At 32.9% G+C, this 19,630-nt stretch overlaps 1 protein-coding gene across 4 annotated transcripts in view; it reads right to left on the bottom strand.

Annotated features, from left to right (window-relative positions):
• The window catches only part of LOC145268246 (protein NipSnap-like), a 66,452-nt gene that overhangs the window by 15,308 nt on the left and 31,514 nt on the right, over window positions 1-19,630 (bottom strand). The window contains exons 7-9 of one of the 4 annotated variants that reach the window (XR_013864863.1): window positions 18,672-18,703; window positions 8,553-8,647; window positions 3,323-3,408 (exon numbers count right to left, since the gene is read on the bottom strand). Coding sequence is in view for 2 of the 4 variants with exons in the window: in XM_080123574.1 (XP_079979700.1) it covers window positions 8,553-8,647; window positions 18,672-18,703 (127 nt within the window). In the remaining 2 variants the exon portion in view is untranslated. The remainder of the gene's footprint in view (window positions 1-3,322; window positions 3,409-8,552; window positions 8,648-18,671; window positions 18,704-19,630) is intronic. The other 3 variants (XM_080123574.1, XM_080123575.1, XR_013864864.1) reach the window with 3 other exon arrangements.

Genomic DNA, 19,630 nt, shown 5'->3' with positions numbered 1-19,630 from the left:
TCACAAGCAAATATTAAATTATTTTTTTTTGTCACAAACAGATAATAAATTAGCTGTTTTTTTTGTCAAAAAAAAAAATAAATTAGCTGTTTTTTTTTTGTCACAAACAGATAATAAATTAGTTATTTTTTTTGTTAAATAATAAATTAGTTGTTTTTTCTGTCACAAACAGATAAATTAATGTTGTTTGTTGTCACAAGATCAATTTAATTTTTAATATAGGGAAAGATTTATTTTAAAAATAAATGTGGAACGGCAGGAATCATTTCTCATAGTCAGGACAACAAGTTGTTCTAAAGTCGCTGGCTTCTTAGAGTAAGCTTGTTCCTTTGATCAAACCCAAAGAAAAAAAAATCCCATGGTGTTAAATCGAGGCTTCTAGTGAGTCATTCATGTGGACCATGTTGCTCTAATCATTTCTCAGGAAAGTGAATGAACACTGCGATTCCACAATGGTTTCTAGGAAAATCAATTGATGTGATTCCCTAGAGGCATAAGAAAATAAAGGTGGTGGGCACATTAAATTTTAAATAAAACCTTACATTATGCACATGGTCCTTGTATTCATTTTTTTAATTAAAAAAATATGATTCATAAATAAATAAATAAGAAATAAATAAGAAATAAATAAGAAATAAATAAGAAATAAATAAGAGTTTTAAAAATAATGAATGACTTTTGAATCACACTATACAGCTTTTTTTTTTTACTTGGGGGTCACCACTTATGGAGATTGGACTAAGCTTTTGTATAAGCAGTTCACCTGAAGAGGTCTCTAATTACTAGTAACTGGCTGACAAAATATGCTCATGAATGTGTAGCGACATATTAATTGCTTATGTAAAACAAATAAAAAGTATATATATATATATATATATATATATATATATATATATATATATATATATATATACGCACTAGTACTATCCTCTTAGAGTTCAAAATATACTTCATAGCCAAGTAGGCGATGCCCTTTTCTCTTCCCTGCAATCTCTTTCTCACAGAAGAAACATTGTGGGCCTGTCTTTGCTTCATCGTTATTTTCATGGCAAGTGCTCATTTGATAATCCCTCCTTTGCCAAACTTTCACGAAAAACACTCGTCTAGCTGTAAACACTGTCAATAATTTCCCCCATTCTTTATCTGTGCCTAAACCTAAACATGGATTCCATGAACAAAGCTTCTTTCTTAGAACTGCACACCTGTGGAACTGTCTTCCGTTTTCCTGCTTTCCAGCTAACTACAATATGGTCGTCTTCAAATCCAACGTAAACAAGTTCTTGATGAGCCGTTCCCCTTAAGTAATCCAATTTATCAAATTTCCACTACTAACAATTACTACGATATTGTCCCACTGACTACCATACACTCATTAACCTTATCCTCAAGTGGCCTCAGAACCTTGATAAGTGGTGACTCCTTTGTAAAAAAAAAAAAAAAATCATGTCAATAAAGATTTGAATTATATAACTTTTGGATTAAAAAAATAAGAGGAGTATAACCTGTTAAGAACAAAGCGGATAAATTCAAAAAAGAACTTACAAGGATACTCAGTGTTTATCTCATTTATATAATCCTTTTATACATGTAATATAGGTCTGTATGTATATATATACAGGATGGCTCATGAATAAGTTTTCAAAATTCATTTTTTTTTTAATCTACTATCATAAATAATATTAAAGACATATATAGTTTAACCCTTTATGATATGGTCGAACTAATTCGTCCAGTCATAAATAAATTAATATAACGGCATAAATAAAGTGGGAATTGATTCAAACACGCCTTGTACGTATTAGTTCAGATGCCAGATATCTCCAGATTGCAACTGTTCATTACTTACGTTCAGTATGCCACCATCTGTCTCAGAAAGTGGAGGATTTCGTTTGTTGTCATAAACACTTTTTTTAAGCACTATATATAATAATCAAAGTAAGTTTATGAGATGTAAAAATTCTCATTTCATAATGAAAGATCATCATAGTGAAAATGTCTTTAACTCTTGGTATCATTACCATTTAAACTAACTAAAACTAACAATGAATATTTCTTAATCATCTACATCATAATTTAGGTCATAAACGATTAATATTTCTTTTAAATAAATGTAGTTATCAGAAAGCTGAAAAAAGATAGGGAATACACAATCAGTAATGGTGGAAACTGGATGGAAGGGCGGGGCTTAATTATTTAGAATGACAGCTCAACAAGAACTTACATTAGATTAGATTTGAAATGAACTTACAAGGAAACATTATTGCTCATGAATTGAACTTAAAAAAGGCCATATTGGTTCATCGTCACATCAGCACTCCCATAATATCCATCATTGCATATATCTGAATGCATTGCAACCCACATCTTATGTGGAAAATACATGTGAAGTCAAGAAGATTCAATTGACAACCATTTAATTAACCCCTCATCAACGAGTGACTTGTAGCCTCGATAAATGGTGATTCTTTCAAAATTAAATCTTTATCACCTTATAATCCAGACATGTATGATATGAAAAGAAACTGGAACCTTAGAGAGAGATCAATCATACCAGTTATTATAGGTGCCATAGGACTTATGAAGAAGAACCTGAAGTCCTACCTAACTAATATTCCTGGTGAACCAAGTGCAAAATAGATCCAGACAATTGCACTTAAGGGAACAACGAGGATACTAAAAAGAGCTCTCGGTTGGTTTCAATAAAAAGCAGGGCAATGCTGGCAGCTGGTTTGGCTGCCCCACACCCAGCGTTACAATCTTCAAAGGGAGAAAATTAAAAAAAAAAAAAGATTATAACTTAATTTTCGAAGTTCTAATTACAATGTAAAAATTGGTTTTACTAACTTAATTAAAACAAGTCAGCAGACAATGTTTCATCTAATGGTAATATTTAATATTAGCAGGCCACCCAGTGTTGCCTAATCATAAAATGTGCTTAAATATGATAGAGCAAATTATCTATTGATTATTATATTGTACCCAATATATAATAGTGATTTCAAAAGTTACAAGAAATGACTTTGGTGCTATCAGCTAGAATTAAAACAAAAACTCTTCGATGATAGCCCGTGTAAAAACTCCTAGTGAGTAAAATAGTAATAATAATAATAACAATATTAATAAGAATGATAACAATAATAATAATAATAATAATAATAAAGCTTCAATATAAATATATTGATGTTGGTTTAATAACAAGAAGAAAAAAGCATAGGAAGTTATATTTAATGGTTGTCATGCAAATAAAACTATAAAATATATAAAAAAAAGTGTTCCGCATGCAGACAGCAAAATTATGCGTATGAGATAAGGCACTACCTACCCCACAGGTGGTGTACTGAATACAGCTCCCCCAGGTGACTGAAAAAACCGGCTACAGAACCTGATCGATGCTGGATTCCTCGTGCCCTGGGGGGTACACACACACACACAAAGTAAGTGCAGGGGGACATACCAGTTAAAAATCTACAGCAAAGAACACAAAGCCATACACACAGGGGGGAAAACATCAGAAAAACAACACAAATTGAATGATCCAAAATGCTTTTTGGGGGGTTTTGCTGTAAAAAGGCAGAAAGCAGATTAACCTAATTTTTTTTTTTTTTTCTTTGTTATTTTCTTTGTATATTTCTTTGTAGCGAAATTAAAAACTTGAAATATTGGATTTCAAGTAAAACCAATAGTATCTACTTAATTGTCATGTTGCAGTAATGATGAACATATCCAAAAATTATGAAAAACAATAAGGCAAGAAATTAATTATTAATGAAACTTATTAATGAAAACGTTTTTTGAAAATAATTAGTGAAAATTAAGTTTTCAGAAAATATTTACCTCCCTTTTGTTACGATTAGAACGTTTTTTTTTTTTGTTTTTTTTTACACAACTCATTCGCTAATTGTCTTTGAAAACTGTTTTCATTAATAATAATTAATTTTCTACCTTATTTTTTTTTTTTGTAATTTTTGGATATGTTCATTACTGTGACATGACGATTCAGTGGATACTATTGGTAATAATTCAGTTCTCAAATTTCACTACAATAACGAAGAAGAACCTTTTCTTTCTAATGCATTTATATTTGAAAATTAAATGGCGATATTTAATTTATGTGTAAGTTGCCTTTATTTATTGACCGGGAGCTTATTAATAATATTCTCGCCTGTTATGAGTGTCGCTATGTTTTACATAAGGGAGATTAAACTTTTCTTCTTCTTTTTTTTTTTTTTTAATAATTTTTATAAATTATATCATGTAATTACAATTCCTTATAAATTCTAGTATCAATTCATAGTTGTATCACCTGTTTTGATCGGACTATTGTTCTTATCTTGAATGTTATTTATGCCACATTTCGGTCGGTGTAGCCTTCAAGACGTTGCACAAATAACACTCAACACGAGAACACTAGTCCAATCAAAGCAAGTAATACAAACAATCAGCCCATATCTAAAAAAATTAGAACTATAATATCAATTTTTAGTTGCCTCCCCATGAGGGCAGAGTTCTGTTTTTAATGTGGGGAAAATCTAGCCCCCAAAAAGGGCCACTCTGGATAGGAACAAAAAACAAAAACTTTTTCAGTCGTGAAGGACGACTCCTCCCCCGACTGAGGGAAGAAAAGGTGGAGTGCAGCACCAGAACAGATACTACACTTTGTTCCTGTCCACAAGGCCAAGGACAATTTAACCTAATTAAAAAGACAGAAATACAGAAAAATCTTTATGATGTATGTATCCGCCATGGAATGAAAATTTAAAATCATGTTAACTAATCAAGTAGTTCTTAAAGAGGCTGACATAATTATTATTATAATTATTTTTATTTGTAGTACCTACAGACACTAGTGTTTCATCCTTTCAGGAATCATACAATTTCTTTGAAAAAAAAAAAAAAAAACCATGAAAAAAATATCTGGCTAAGTTTACAGTAGTTGCAAGCAGAGTGATTGTTTGTGCATGATAGCAAGCCCTAAAATTTGGGCCCCATTAATTCTAGTTAAAAAAAAAAAAAAATGATGAAATAAATGTCTTAATTAAAAAGCTTTTTGCCATGCCATGGAAAGAACAATTGACATAAGGAGGATATTGGGGGAGGGAGGGGGGGAACTAACTTATTAAGGGTTTTTTCTTTTGCTTGATCATTTTCAGTTGTATAGCTAAACACATGTAGCCAACGAGACCAGGAAAGGACAGTACATTTGGAGAAGGGTTAAAAATATTGAAAAATTTCTGAAATAAAATGGCAGTGTAAAAGCATAGTTCATGCAGCATTTTAATATAATAAAAGATATTGTATTTTCTGTCATGCAGGGCTTTACATTGCGAGTGAAACAGTCGCATTTGCGAGTCATTTTTTCATGTAGCAACTAGAAATAATAAAATGCTTATCTTTTGGCGATTGTGTTTTTTTTTTTCACAGATAATCTTTCTTTCAAAGCTCATTACTAAGTGTAAAATGTCTTTTCAACCATTTATTTATTTATTTATTTTTTTTTTGAGCAATGTCAAATTATTTAAGCAACAAAAGGTTTAGAAAAAATAATAGAAAAGTTTTATCCAGTGCCAGTAGGCGCAGGTGAAACATGAACAAATTCCGTGGAATCTTTCACGTTTTTTTAATGGCTGGAAATACTCGGTGTGTCAACGTGATTGTGCTATACAAAAGGTTTAATAGAATACTATACTTTCTTTTTTTTTTTTTTTTAACAAAGGCTGTTTAAAAAAACATCTGAAGAAATTTGAATTTGTATTCCTTCAAATCTTAACATAAAATTTAGTATATATTTAGAATTACACTTATTTAAAAAAAAAAAAAAAATAGAGAAAAATCTTTATGATATATCTTATAGAACGAAGATGTCATATTCTGAAAATCACAATTTAGCTAGTAACTTTTCTATTTGGCTAGTAAATGAAAATATTTAGTGAACTGAAGATAAATTTGTCTGCAGAGCCATGTCATGTAAGATGACTTAAAAGAAAATAATAGGAACAAACAAAAAAACATGTCACATCTTTGCGAACAGATGTTACCAATATCATACTCTTTGTAAATGTGCGGTACAGCATGTTTTGCTAATGCATGCAGACACTACAGTTATAGATGCTTGGCCAAATGAGGGGGGTGGGGTCAGAGAGCTGAAAATATCTCTGACCAGAGTCAGATCACCCAAAAGACATTATCTTTGTTTGAAAAAGTAAGTGTCTCATTTGATAGGAAAGTCACACTGTGATCTACCTTTGTGAAAAAAAAAAAAAAAATTCCAAATGGTCTCCAACTAAAAGCTTATGAATAGAGACAACACTAGACATTCTTCAGTGGATGTCTCTTCTGAGCAACTGAACAAAAGGCTAGAACAAGCCATCAAGAGATGATGAAGGAGGAGAAAGAGCAAGAGTTGAACGCTGGAGAGAGGGCATTTGTTTTTGAGGAGAAGTAGAAAACAGTTCGGACTCTTGTGTTTCAGTCTCATCAGGAAAAGATTACATTTTACAGGTACACCATTCATCTTTGAGCCTCTTATACCTATTTCTCTTATGACTTAAAAAATGAATCTCTGGCTACACTGGGTAGATACATTTAGTTTGCCATAAATAGAACCTTCCATTGGTCCATTTTTTTTTTTTTTTTTTATTAGAGTTTGTAGGAAAGGATAAATATAACAATGTTGACTCTGTGCATGTGTAACTACCATTGTTTTTTGTGTGTTATAGGTCAAGCTTTTCTTACTTTGTATGCAATCACTGGGTGTTGCTGCTCTGCATGTCCGATGCAAAATTCTGGAATCTTGCAGGCATAATGAATAGCTAAAGCTGAGAAAGACTTCATGCAAACCAGAAAACCATATCAGGTGATCAGCATTTGTAAATGCTTAAATAAAAATTTCTCTTTGCTTTTTTTTTTTTTTAGGTAGAAATAGAAATAGGAAGGATCCCTCAACACTTGGGCAATTTTAATTGTTGTTCCAATCCTGAGTACCCTTTTTTGGGAGGATTGGATTTTCCCCTACATTAAAAACAAACCTGGTGCCTAACTTTGCCCCTGTGATGATGTGAAGGGGATGGGTGGAAGTAAGTGAATAGAAATATTATCCAAATTTATAAAAGAGTTCGTAAGTGCATAGATTTTTTTCTTTGTTTTTTTTTCCAAGATAGTTAACCACTTACATTTCATCAAACTACATGCCAGAAAATACAATATATAAATAGGAACACCAATAATGCTTTTTATATATATATATATATATATATATACACACATACATACATACACACACACATATATAGAAGAGATTTAGAAGGCCATCACAATGCGAGAAATGTAGTCAGTGTTGAGGAAGAAAGATGAAAATAAGTGACAATTTGCAAATCAATGTGTGTGTATGTATGCATATATATATATATATATATATATATATATATATATATATATACACACATACACACGCGCACACATTGATTTGCAAATTGTCATTTAATTTTATCTTCCTCAACACTGACTGCATATATATTCAACACTGACTATATATATTTATCCAATTGCGTTCAAGTATCAATATGTCTTACTTGAAGAGGGCTATTATGTGTGACAATGTTCCATGATATATAGTTCGGGGGAGCTCCTTTGTCAAATGGTTGATGTTACAGATCTATTCAAAGCTTGCTGGATGGAAGAGTGAAAAATAAAAAATAAAAAAATTGCTGTGCAGGATACCACAGCAAATATATGGAGGTGGGGTGTATGCGTATAGTATGTTTTGAGTAATTAACATTATTGCTGTTATTATTGTTAGATTTTTAAAAAATTTTTCTTTTTATAAATTTTTTTTTTTTTTACATAATCTTTTATTTTATCTTTTTTATTTTTGGTATAATGGTTTTCTTTACTTATTCAGTGAAACGATTTGATCTATGTAGGTCATTACTCAAAACACACTATGCACATACCCCCCCTCCATATATTTGCTGCGGTATCCTGGGCAACGATTTTATTTTTTGTTTTCACTCTTCCATCCAGCATGCTTTGAATAGATCTCTAACATCAACAAAAGGGCGACCCCGAAATATATCATGGCACATTGTCACATATAGTAGACCTCTTCAAGTAAGACATTTTGATACTTAATCCAATTGAATATATATATATATATATATATATATATATACACACACATACACACTCATTGATTTGCAAATTGTCACTTGTTTTCGTCTTTCTTCCTCAACACCTACATTCCATCCTCACATTGTGATAGCCTTCTAAAACTTTTCTACATACTTATCTCACACAATGCTTCAAGCAAACTGCATCTCATATATATATACTGTATATATGTATATAGAAATAAAATAACAGCAGTAACAAAAATAACAGCAGAGCAACAAAACAACAACATCAAGGTAACTACAATAATAGTGTTTAGTTACTAGTAAAATAAAAATCATAGCTGGAGTGTGTTGGTAGTGGCAAGCAGGAATGAGATAAGTGGACATCACAGACAACAGAGGGGCGAGGGTATCGTGGAGAAACACGTTCACACCCAGACTTACCCCAAAGATGATGTGCCGTATATAGATTACCAATTGATGAAAAAAAGCCGGCCACAGCCTCATTGTTTGTACGTCTGTTCTGGATTCCACGTGCCCTAATGTTGAAACAGCACACGTCATTGCTAACATATTTTTTTTTTTTTTTTTTTGCATGCGGACAGCAAATATTCATTTAAGACAAACGCTGTTGAAGACAACTGATAACTAATAAGGATTGTGTTTTTCACCAAACTTTCCAAGATATCCAACTATTTTTTTTTTTAATTCATAGCACAAAGCAAAATATATATATAAAATTTTTTTTTTTTCAATTCAGTATTGGTTGACTCATAAATATTATCCACTCTTTCATCTTACATTAGTCAGCATCAGTGTAGTATGGACATCTTATGAGGAAAGCTGAAGAATTTAATGCTAAAAAATTTACAAGGCTCCTCATGTTAAAAAAGACTAACAATTTTAGAAATTATCTGCATATGAACTGAACATCCCAGCTGGCTCACAAGATATATTCATGTAGGGAACATTAAAAACATTTTTTTTTTTATAAAGGAGTCACCATTTATCAAGGCCCAGAGGCCACTCGAGGATAAGGGTTAATGAGTGTACGGTAGTCAATGGGAAAATATCGTAGTAATCATTAGTAGTGGAAATTTGGTAAATTGGATTGCTTAAGGGGATGGCTCATCAAGAACATGTTCACGTTGGACTACACCCATATTGTAGTCAGTTGGAAAGCATAGAAATGGAACAGAATTCCACAAGCGTGCAGTTCTATGAAAGAAGCTTTGCTCATGAAATCTATGTTTAGGTACAGATAAAGACTGGGAAAAATTATTGATACTGGTTTCTGCTAGACGAGTGCTTTTTGTGAAAGTCAGGCCAGGGGGGACGATAGATTGGAACTCAGATGAGCACTTGCCATGAAAATAACAATAAAGCAGAGACAGACTCACGACGTCTCATAGTGATTGTATAAAAGACTAACTTCAGAAACCTGCATTTGTGTTTTGTAAAGTCCATTTACTCAACAATAGAAAAATGAAAAATGGTAGCACACAGTTTATTTGATCCTGAACAATCATTAAAAATTAACATGAATTCTTGCCAAATTATATGCAAATTAAATGATCCTGGACTGCGTAATTGGCATTTGCTGACTAGGCTTTACAAAACAATGATTCGTCTCCACTTGGAATACAGGTTCCAAGTGTTTGTCGGAGTTGGAAAGATGTTCCGATTCTCTTGTCTACAGCATCGTGCTATCAGATATATACTACATATTCCCTGCTGTGACCCTGTTTCCTCTAGAGTATATGATCTGCTTAGATCTGCCATCTACTCACCAGAATGTAACAGTTGCTTTTGTTGCTTACAGAATATTTCATGGTTCTTGCCCCACTGCAATGCTTAAATACCGCCCTGTGCTGTAGCTGAACAGACCAAGCCTGCGACGATATACATTCACATTAGATTGTCTATATAATCACACTTTTGTTTGCTCAGAGATGTACCGGCAATCTCCTTTCGCATTGTGTTCTGCAGTCCTGAACGTGCTGCCTCAGAATTGTGTGAATGAACATGATGTATCACTGTCACATTTTTGGAGTTCTGTATTGGCCAACTATTGTGATTCTTCAGTTTTATGCATTCCCTGATTAGCTTAGTAGCATCTGTCTATTGCTGGTGGTTTTATGACCATGCCTTAATAAAGGAAAAAAAAAAAATCTCTCTCTCTCTCTCTCTATATATATATCTATATATATAAAAGGCAAAAATCGGTGTGTATGTATGTATGTATGTATGTTTGTTTGTAACGCTAAAACTTTTGAAAGACGGAACCAAACTTGACAAATTTGGTATCATATCAAAGCCCCATCACCCGGATGACAAATATCGAAATTTCACATCAAACGGACCACTAGAAGTTGGTCAACTGATCAGTTATCTTCGAGGGGGGCCCCCAAAAAACCTGTCATTATCTATTTGTTTGTAACGCTAAAACTTGAGATGAAAGATTCCTCTCCCCTAAGAATAAAACATATGTTCAATATCTGCTTTTGTTTTTTCATTGTTTATACGGTCCCGAGCAACGCCGGGTAGCCCTGCTAGTATATATATAAAAGTGAAAATGTATGTATGTATGTATTTATGTTCGCTTTTTGTGTGTCTGCAAAAGGCTTTTTTCGTCGGCCTTCTTGCTCAGCTCGCTCCTTCTTAAAACTTTTTATATCACGTCTAAATGCTAATATCTACGACTTAAGAATGGGGGTCGCATGTGTATTTAATTTGCCCGACTTTCACGTGCTATTTTTTCCAGATATTTTGATTGCCGCATGTTTCTTTCGCTTTTCAGTATAAAACAAGTGAAAACTGGCTTGCAGCTGCGCCATGTTTAAAGGTCAAACATCATGCGACTTAAGTTTCTCGCACCTGTCAATTTCATTTTATAAACGTTAAATTAAGATGCTTTTCATTCTTCTTCTTTTGTGGCCGAGATGGTTAGGTCCCAGGGTTTTTTTTTTCCATTTCGTTTTCACCTCCACGTCAAAGGTTCAAGGTTCAAACCTACTTTCCTACTAAAACTTTTTTCTCTTTTACACCTCCAAACACCCGGCCAATGTTTTTTTTTTAACAGGGTTGTTTTGATCACCCCCCCCCCCCCCAACACACACACCTACAAACACCCGGGCCACGCTTGGTACCTCCCGCTAGTAATAAATAAAAGCAAACTGTTTGAAGAATGGGAGAGATAGTTTGAAGAATCCGAGCCGTGCATATGTATCGTGTTGAAGCGTGACGGATTATTTACTCGAGCCAACAGGAAAGGCAAATGGGGACGAAGAAGAAAACTGTAGTTGCTCACAGATGCCTAAAACCATGCTTTGCTGATGATGACTTACGTTAAATAAAAATGCAGATAAAAAAAGTCAACAAATGCTGAATTTTTGGTGTTCAAGAATTGAGAAAAAATGGTTATAGTCAGCTAAAGTAGTTCCTAACTTCAAGTGTGGATGCTACCGGAAGCGGTGACAAGACAAAGCAGGGTACTCATATAGTTTAATCAAGACATTAAAAAAATGAAAATATCGGAAAAAAGGTTATATTGTACATATCCAATTTGGACTAGAAATCTCCGAAAAAATTTTTTTTATTTAATTTGATCGAGTAGTTTTTTGTTTTTTTTACAGCGGAAAAACATGTTCTTATTGGCTTATACATTATACACGTTATTGTGTTACAGAAAATCAGTAAACATCAATAAGTCAGCCATTATGGAATTTTTTGAACATACCACGGGCAGATAACTCAATGTAAAGCGCCAACACTCCCTCCCCATCTTTATTACTAACTTTTCTTCCTAAAAATCGAACCTCTTGTTTGGTATCATAAATTGCTTTTTCGCTATAAAAAAAACCCCAAAAAACTACTTGATGAAATTAAGTGAATTTTATTTTCAGAGGACTTTGTTCCATAACGGATACATACAATATAACCTGATATTTTCATTTTTTAATGTCTTGATTAAATAAACTGTATAAGTACCCAAATCAAATTCCTTTGCTTTTTCTCTCTTACACCTATGCACTCTGTGCAGGCATTTTTTTTTTTAATTACGTTTTTCCAATCTTTTCTTTTTTTATTTAATAATCATTAAATTTTTTTCCTTTGGTTTTATTTTAATTAAGAATTATCGAAATTATTATTATTTTTTTTTAAGAATTACTGAAAACATTTTTGCACGCATTTTTTTAGATATGAATTATTGAATATTTGTTTTTTAAAGATTTATTGAAAATAATTTGTGTGCTTATTTTTTAATTATTGAAAAAAATTTTGTGCTATTTTTTAAAAAAATTATTGAAAACACTTGAAAACCTTTAAAAACTATTTTCGAAATTGGATATGTTTTTTATGATGTTTGAAATTTTATTATTTTGTTTTCAATAATTCCTATTTTTATACTTTTATAAAATATTATTTCATTATTATATAAATTCAAATAAAAAACATTTTTCAAATTTAAAAAAAAAAAATTATTTTTATAATTTCATAAACGTATTTCTTATAAAATTCCAAAAATAAACTTATTTTAATTTATTTTATTAAAAGTACAAATATAAAGACTAATTGTGTTATTTTTATCAGTATAATTTTGTTAATTTTTATTCTATACTTTTCAATAATGTCCTTTTCTATTTTATTTCAATAAATCGCTTCACAATAAAAATACTGAAGAACAATAAAAGTGAAGGAATTGGTTTGCCTTACTATCGTTTCTGGTAGGAAGTACGTTAGCTGAATATAACCCCAAAAATTACTTGTTCCAAGAAAAATTGATGAAAAAAAAAATGTAATTGTTATGAAGAATATATTCTTAATATCTGTTTTGGGTTATCAAAATTTATGTTTTAAATACAAGATTTGTTTTCTTCAATGTAAGCGTTGTTTAAACTTAAACAGGAATTTGTAATATTAAAAGATCTTTTTTCTTTAAACATTTATTTGAAATCAACATGGTTTTGGCAATATATGCCACTAACAGGCATAGAAAGTTTCTTTTTGTGTTTTTTTTTTTCTTAATGGCATTGTGTCACTAGAAAAATAAAGTCTGTGTGATCTTTTTTAGATGCAGAACTGCATGACTCATGTGAAAAAAATAAGATTTTCTTTTGGAAAATTGCTTAAATTTCCAAATATTTCATTCCCACCTATCAAATTTCTTAAATTTGAAATATCATTTAAGTTTAAAAAGCCAATATAATGTACATTTAAAAAAAAATAAATATGTATTACTAGATTTTAAAAAAACAGGCAAAAGTTATAGCCAGTTGTCTTAAAATGAGTGCTTTATGCCAAATTAATGTTTGAATTAAATTTGTGCTAATTTTTACATTAAATACTAATCCCTATTAGTGCCTAACTATCCATCAAATGGATACCACAACACTTAGTTCTCTGCACCTTATCATGACAAAGATCCATATAAAATTTCAGCCAGATCGAATGAGTAGTTTCTGAGAAAACTTCTAGAGCAAATGTGGTATTATAGTGACAATTCCAATTAATCACCAACCGTGGATCGAATAGATAACATAATACTTTGTCTGCTGCACCATATCATAACAAAAATCCATACAAAACTTCAGCCAGATTGGCCCAGTTGTTTCAGAGAAAAGGTTGAATGGACAAACAAAATAAAGATAATTATAATCTAGGTGATGTTTATTGTCGGAAACTAAGATGCTTTTTAAAAAACAAATATTCATATAAAAAAAATTTTGTATTGTATTGGCTTATACATTATACACGTTATTGTGTTACAGAAAATCAGTAAACATCAAACATGCTACTGTCGACTGAATAAGTACATATTGTATGTTACAAAATGTAGGTAAACAAGCCAAGTATGCAAGGTCCTCCTCCATGAAGTGAAAAATTTACTTTCACCATGACCAATGTTTGTGCAACATTTTTTTTTTAAAATCCAAGGTGTGGTTATTGAGAAAATTGCAAATGAATGAACAATTTGGGGACAATTTTACCCCTATAATCCTCCCTGAGGTAGCAACCAAAATTATCCTAGAAAATCTGTTCTGGCAAAAATTTACTGTTTATGCAATTTTTTTTTTTTTTTTTTTTTTTTTTTTTAAATCCAAGGCATGGATATTGAGAAAAGTGTGAACAAACAAACAAGAGCGAATTACTATGTCCAATTCTTCCTTTGTCAGGGAACCAACAACCTAGCATAAGCCCTTGTCAACCATGTTTTCCAAAGGATCATAGTAAATTAATCGTATAGGTTATGTAAGTTTGCTTGTTACCTAATGTTTTACAACAGCTGGATACTGATGGCTTGATATGTTCTGATCTTCTGTATCGCAATTAATTATTCAATAATTGAGCACTCTGTTGAATTTGTGCTAATTTTATATATATATATGCCTCCTTCCCTTTGTAGTAGAATCACTAATATTTGGGGCAATACACAGAACATTTATCTCTCTTTAAATGCTCAAAAGAAATTTAATAATCAACACTGGTATAGTAGAAGTGCAAGCAAATATCTTTTGGTTCTTGTCCAGAATCACCGCTATATTAAAAAAAAAAAAAAAAAAAAAATATTACAGATCTTTATGATGTACATACCCGTGACAAATATAAAAATATCATATTCCAGAAATCACATAAATTGATCAAGTATTTTTATTTTCATAAAGAAAATTTAATTTTATAGCTAACCAAGAAGCAACTGTCTTTCCCGCCATTTTGAAAAACAAAAACAGTCCCCACCCCACAAAAAAAACAAAAACAAAAAAAAACAAGGGAGATAATACAACAATAATTCAAACTTGCTAGATTTATGTTGCAATGCCTACAAATTCTCATTAATTGTCTAAAAATGATTTTCTTTAAAAAAAAAAAATAAAACTATTTGATCAATTTACATGATTTTCGGAATATGATATTTTCGTTTCATCACAGGTACGTACATCAAAAATTTTTTTTTTTGTTTTTAATATTAGGGAGAATTCTGGACAAGAACCAAAAATTTATCTCATTTAAATGTTTAAAAGAAATTTTAACACTCAACACTGATTAACAGAAGTGCCAGTAAATATTTTTAGGGCTTAACTAAATGTAAATAAAAACTTTTCCAAATGTAGACTTTAATCCAAGCTAGAATCATATAATTAAGTGAAATAGCATCATATAATTAGGTGCACCCACACTTCTCCATCGCAGGTCTGGTTTGGGGGTGGGTATGATGATAGTTGTAATAATAAAGTCATAACCCATAGAATCAGCTACGCCATGCTTAAATCTCAGCGGATCTTTTCTTTTATGGATATTGCTCCAGACAAGGTATGAAGCCACTTGATGTAAAAAGCTAAAAAGAATGAAAGATGATTATCACAAAGACAGGAAATACCTATTGATTGTAATCTTGAAAATACCAATGTCATAGGTAGGAGGTAAGCAGTCAGCAGGAACAAAGTTCCACAAGAAGCTACTAGAATAGGAAGCTGTATTACAATGATAATATCAAATACAAATATCAAAACAGCGAATTGATGAAGACCACTAGATCAACAAGTCAAATGAGCTGGAACAAGAGAAGCAGGGAAATAGATCAGACAAATCTGAAGAACACATATGCCATAATAGTATTTATAAAAAAGACTGAGACTACCAACATCACATCTGTGAGAGAGAGACTGCAGAAAAGAAGAAAGGGTGGGCCTAAAGACGAGAGTTTCATATTGAACTTAGTCTTAAAAAGATCAAGGCTAGAAGGAAAACAGTCAGCATAAAGTTCTTGGGAAAGAAGCTATTAGAATACATACAATGAGGTATTGAAACAGTGAATTTGTGAAAACTATAGACCAATGACTTAAAGGAGCTGGAACAAAGGAAGCAGGGAATAGATCAGACAATTCTTAAGACGTACTGTAGCAGTATTTATAGAAACAACTGAGACTAGCAACATCATGTTTATGAGAGAGACTGCAGAGAATAGAAAGGGAGGAGGAGGAGGCTGAACTAAATTTTAAATACGCTTATGAATCTTATCAAGAACCTTCAAATGTGGTCATTTATGCAATAATATTGCCGAGAGAAAGGTATAAACCTCTCCTACTTCATTTAATTATTGGTTAAAAACAGCAACTTGTGTTTGATTAATCATATGCAATTGATTTTGTGTTACAGCAGTGAAATAACCATAAAATGGTTTAATATACTGTAAACACAGGCAAAATAAATTAATTAATCATTTCCACTAAGTATTGTTTTGGCAGTAAATAATCCTTAAAAAGGATAGCTCTTCGGCCTAACATCCACAGATAACATGAATTGGAATACATTAAGGACATTGCCAAGGCTGCTGCAAAGAAGGTAGGCTCTCTCTCTCTATCATATTAGAAAATTACTCACACCAGAGAGCATATCCTATGTCTCTACAAAGCCACCATTCGCACATGCATGGAGTAGTGTTGCCACATCTGGACTGGTGCATACACCAGTAGTCTCTCCTTCCCGGACAGAGTCTAAAACAGAGTCTCAAATCTAATCGGTTCCATACTATCGGCGAAGCTCCAACCTCTGTCTCATCACTGCAATATTGCATCTCTGTGCCTGCTTTACAAATACTTTAATGGAATGAATGTGTTCTGATGAACTCATAGCACTTATGTCTTTTTGACATACATACTCCTAACTAACCTGACACGCAACTGGACTGCTAAACTTAGAATTCCTTTCCTGTTTCCTGCTTTCTTCAATCTCAAATAGCAGCCCATTATGTTCAAATGGCAATATGCCTTGTTTGGGGTGAAAAAGTACATAACTGTGTTCCAACATTTACATGCATAAATATTTTCACGCCATCGTGTTATTATTTAATTTTGTTCACTCATACTAATTCCAACAAAAACACAAGTAAAATATAGAATATTTATTTGGATGAAAACAAAGTTATAAGTAATCTTGAAACTTATCCAGATTCTGAACCAACTCCATGTCGGCATATTCGGTCAAGCAGCTGGAGGATGTCAATCTGATTAGCTAATCAGTAATCATCTGTTAGCAGATGACACCTTTCAATAAAATAAAAAGGATGATATGCCGTAAAACAGACCTTTTTATTCTATAACTTAATGGCAAATAGGACTTGTGCCCCCTCAACATACATACTCATAACTAATCTGACAAGCAACAAAAATCCCGCCCCTTCACTGTTAAAATCCTTAGATGATAAAAAAGCCTTCTACTCTAATGCTCCGCAGACTGCTAGACTTTGGAATTCCTTGCCTGTTTCTTGCTTCCTGAACTGTACTAGCATGCAGAAGTTTAAATGTAATGTGAACAGACATCTCCATGTTACACATGATCTTAAATAACAGCTCCTTACGCTCAAGTGGCAATACGCCTTGTTTGGGGGTGATAAGGAATAAAATAAAAAAGAAAGTATGCCATAAAACAGACCTTTTTATTCTGTAACTTATTGGCAAATAGGACTTGTGCCCCCTCAACATACATACTCTCGACTCATCTGACAAGCAACAAAATCCCACCCCTTCACTGTCAAGGTCCTTAGATGATGGAAAACCTACTATAATGCTTTTTTTTTTCTCTTGGACTGCTAAACTTTGAAATTCCCTCCCTTTTTCCTGTTTCTCTGACTGTACTAGCATACAGAAGTTTAAATGTAATGTGAACAAACATCTCCTTAGAAATAAATAAAATCTGGGTTGGCATTTCTTCTTTTTTAACAAAAGATTTTATTAGTTACTTTCGACAACACTTAAAAAAAACATCTCTCTCGCTGCCACCTACCCATTTTAGCCTGGAATGCTTTTCTCTTTCTTCCAACCACATGCTGGCCGGGCCCAGCATGTGGTTGGAAGAAAGAGAAATTTATATGTTCATTCTCTTTGACGTCATACTTTGCTTTTGCACCGAGCACGTGGTCTATTTTTCTCTCCTTTTTTTCTTCTTCTCACACACACTTCCTAAATTTGCATATGTGCTTTTTTCGGCTGCTGCTGCTAATCTCTTCGCAAGCCAGCCATCCTTCGCTGCTGCTGATATTTTCCCAAGTACTCATGTGTACTATCTTACATTTGTAGAAAAAAAAACTGGCAAATCTACTGGCATTATTTCATCGTTTTACTCAGACTTGCTCTCAACCCGTCTCCTTCGTAGGATGGAGATACATAAAAACAAGAATCTGTTTCATGTCAAATTATCATAATTCAATGGTTTTACTCTGGGAATTTGAACCATAACTTTAATCGTATGTTTTACTCTGGGAATTTGAACCATAACTTTAATCGTATGTTTTACTCTGGGAATTTGAACCATAACTTTAATCGTATGTTTTACTCTGGGAATTTGAACCATAACTTTAATCGTATGTAGCATGAGTGTAACATTTTGTTCTTATCTTTTATGTACTGCAAGTACTTGCTGAAGTATGACTCATTTCGATTAGGGGAAGTAAAAATTCATACAAGGCTAGAAACCATAACCATATTGCATTGGCATGAATAAACGTTTCACAATAAAAGCAAATAAAAGCAAATAAAAGAAGCATCTGTAGACGTCAGAACTTACCAATTATTTCCCCATTCAATCATGGTCCCAGGCTGAAAAGAAAGAAAGAAAGAAAAAAACATTTATATACAAAGGAATTACACTTAAAAAACAAAACAATCATCATCATATTCAGTTTAACATCCATTTTACATGCTGACATGTTGGACAGAAATGGACTTCCAATATAACCTATCTCTGGCTAGGTCTTTATACATCCCTCTAAACCCATACTTATTTACTCAAAGGTTTTCTTTGGCCTTCTTGGCCAACTCAACTGTTTTATACCTACCAATCTATGAACTTTCATCTATTTTTAATGTGACCATACCATCAAAGTGTTATATTATAAAACTGAGCATATGGAAGCAAGAAAGGGACAAACAAAAAGGTTGAGTGTGAAGTTAAAACGATTGTGAAACGAACTGCTCGGTGTGTTGTCAGGATATTTCGGCGGCGGTGGCAGTGGTGGTGGTGGGATATTGGTAGGAATGCTGGGCGGGTGTTGATATGAACTTGGCGACGATCTGGTGTTATTGTCAGGTTGAGGTGGGGGCAGCGATGACAGGAATGTGGCTTATGTGTTCTCGTGTCTGAAATCTGAGTGCGGTGGTGGCGATGAAGGAAGAGTAGTCTTAAAAACTGCTGTCTAGTAGCACAAGAGGTTGGCAGCGACGACGGAAGAGGAGTAATCTTAATAGCTGTTATCGCTGATGGAGGGTTGGTGCTGGTGGCTGCTTCTACTGCCGGGACAAACCTCTCTATCTGATGAGCTGTGGTGATCTGGTGACAGCGGCGAAAGAGGGGTAATTCTCAAGGCTGCTGTCCAGTATCACGAGTGGGATGACAGCGGTGCTGCAGGAGTGTAGTAATTTTAATAGCTGTTGTCGCTGGTGAAGGGTTAATGGCTGCTGGCTGGTGACGGAACGGGGTTCACAGCTTGACACGCTGAGACGATCTGTCTGCTTGTTGAAAAAGCG

Source organism: Euprymna scolopes, chromosome 43, assembly GCF_053919585.1.
Source record: "Euprymna scolopes isolate OS-2025 chromosome 43, ASM5391958v1, whole genome shotgun sequence".
NCBI classification, from domain to species: Eukaryota; Metazoa; Mollusca; class Cephalopoda; order Sepiida; family Sepiolidae; genus Euprymna; species Euprymna scolopes.
This window is presented reverse-complemented; position numbering and strand designations above follow the sequence as displayed.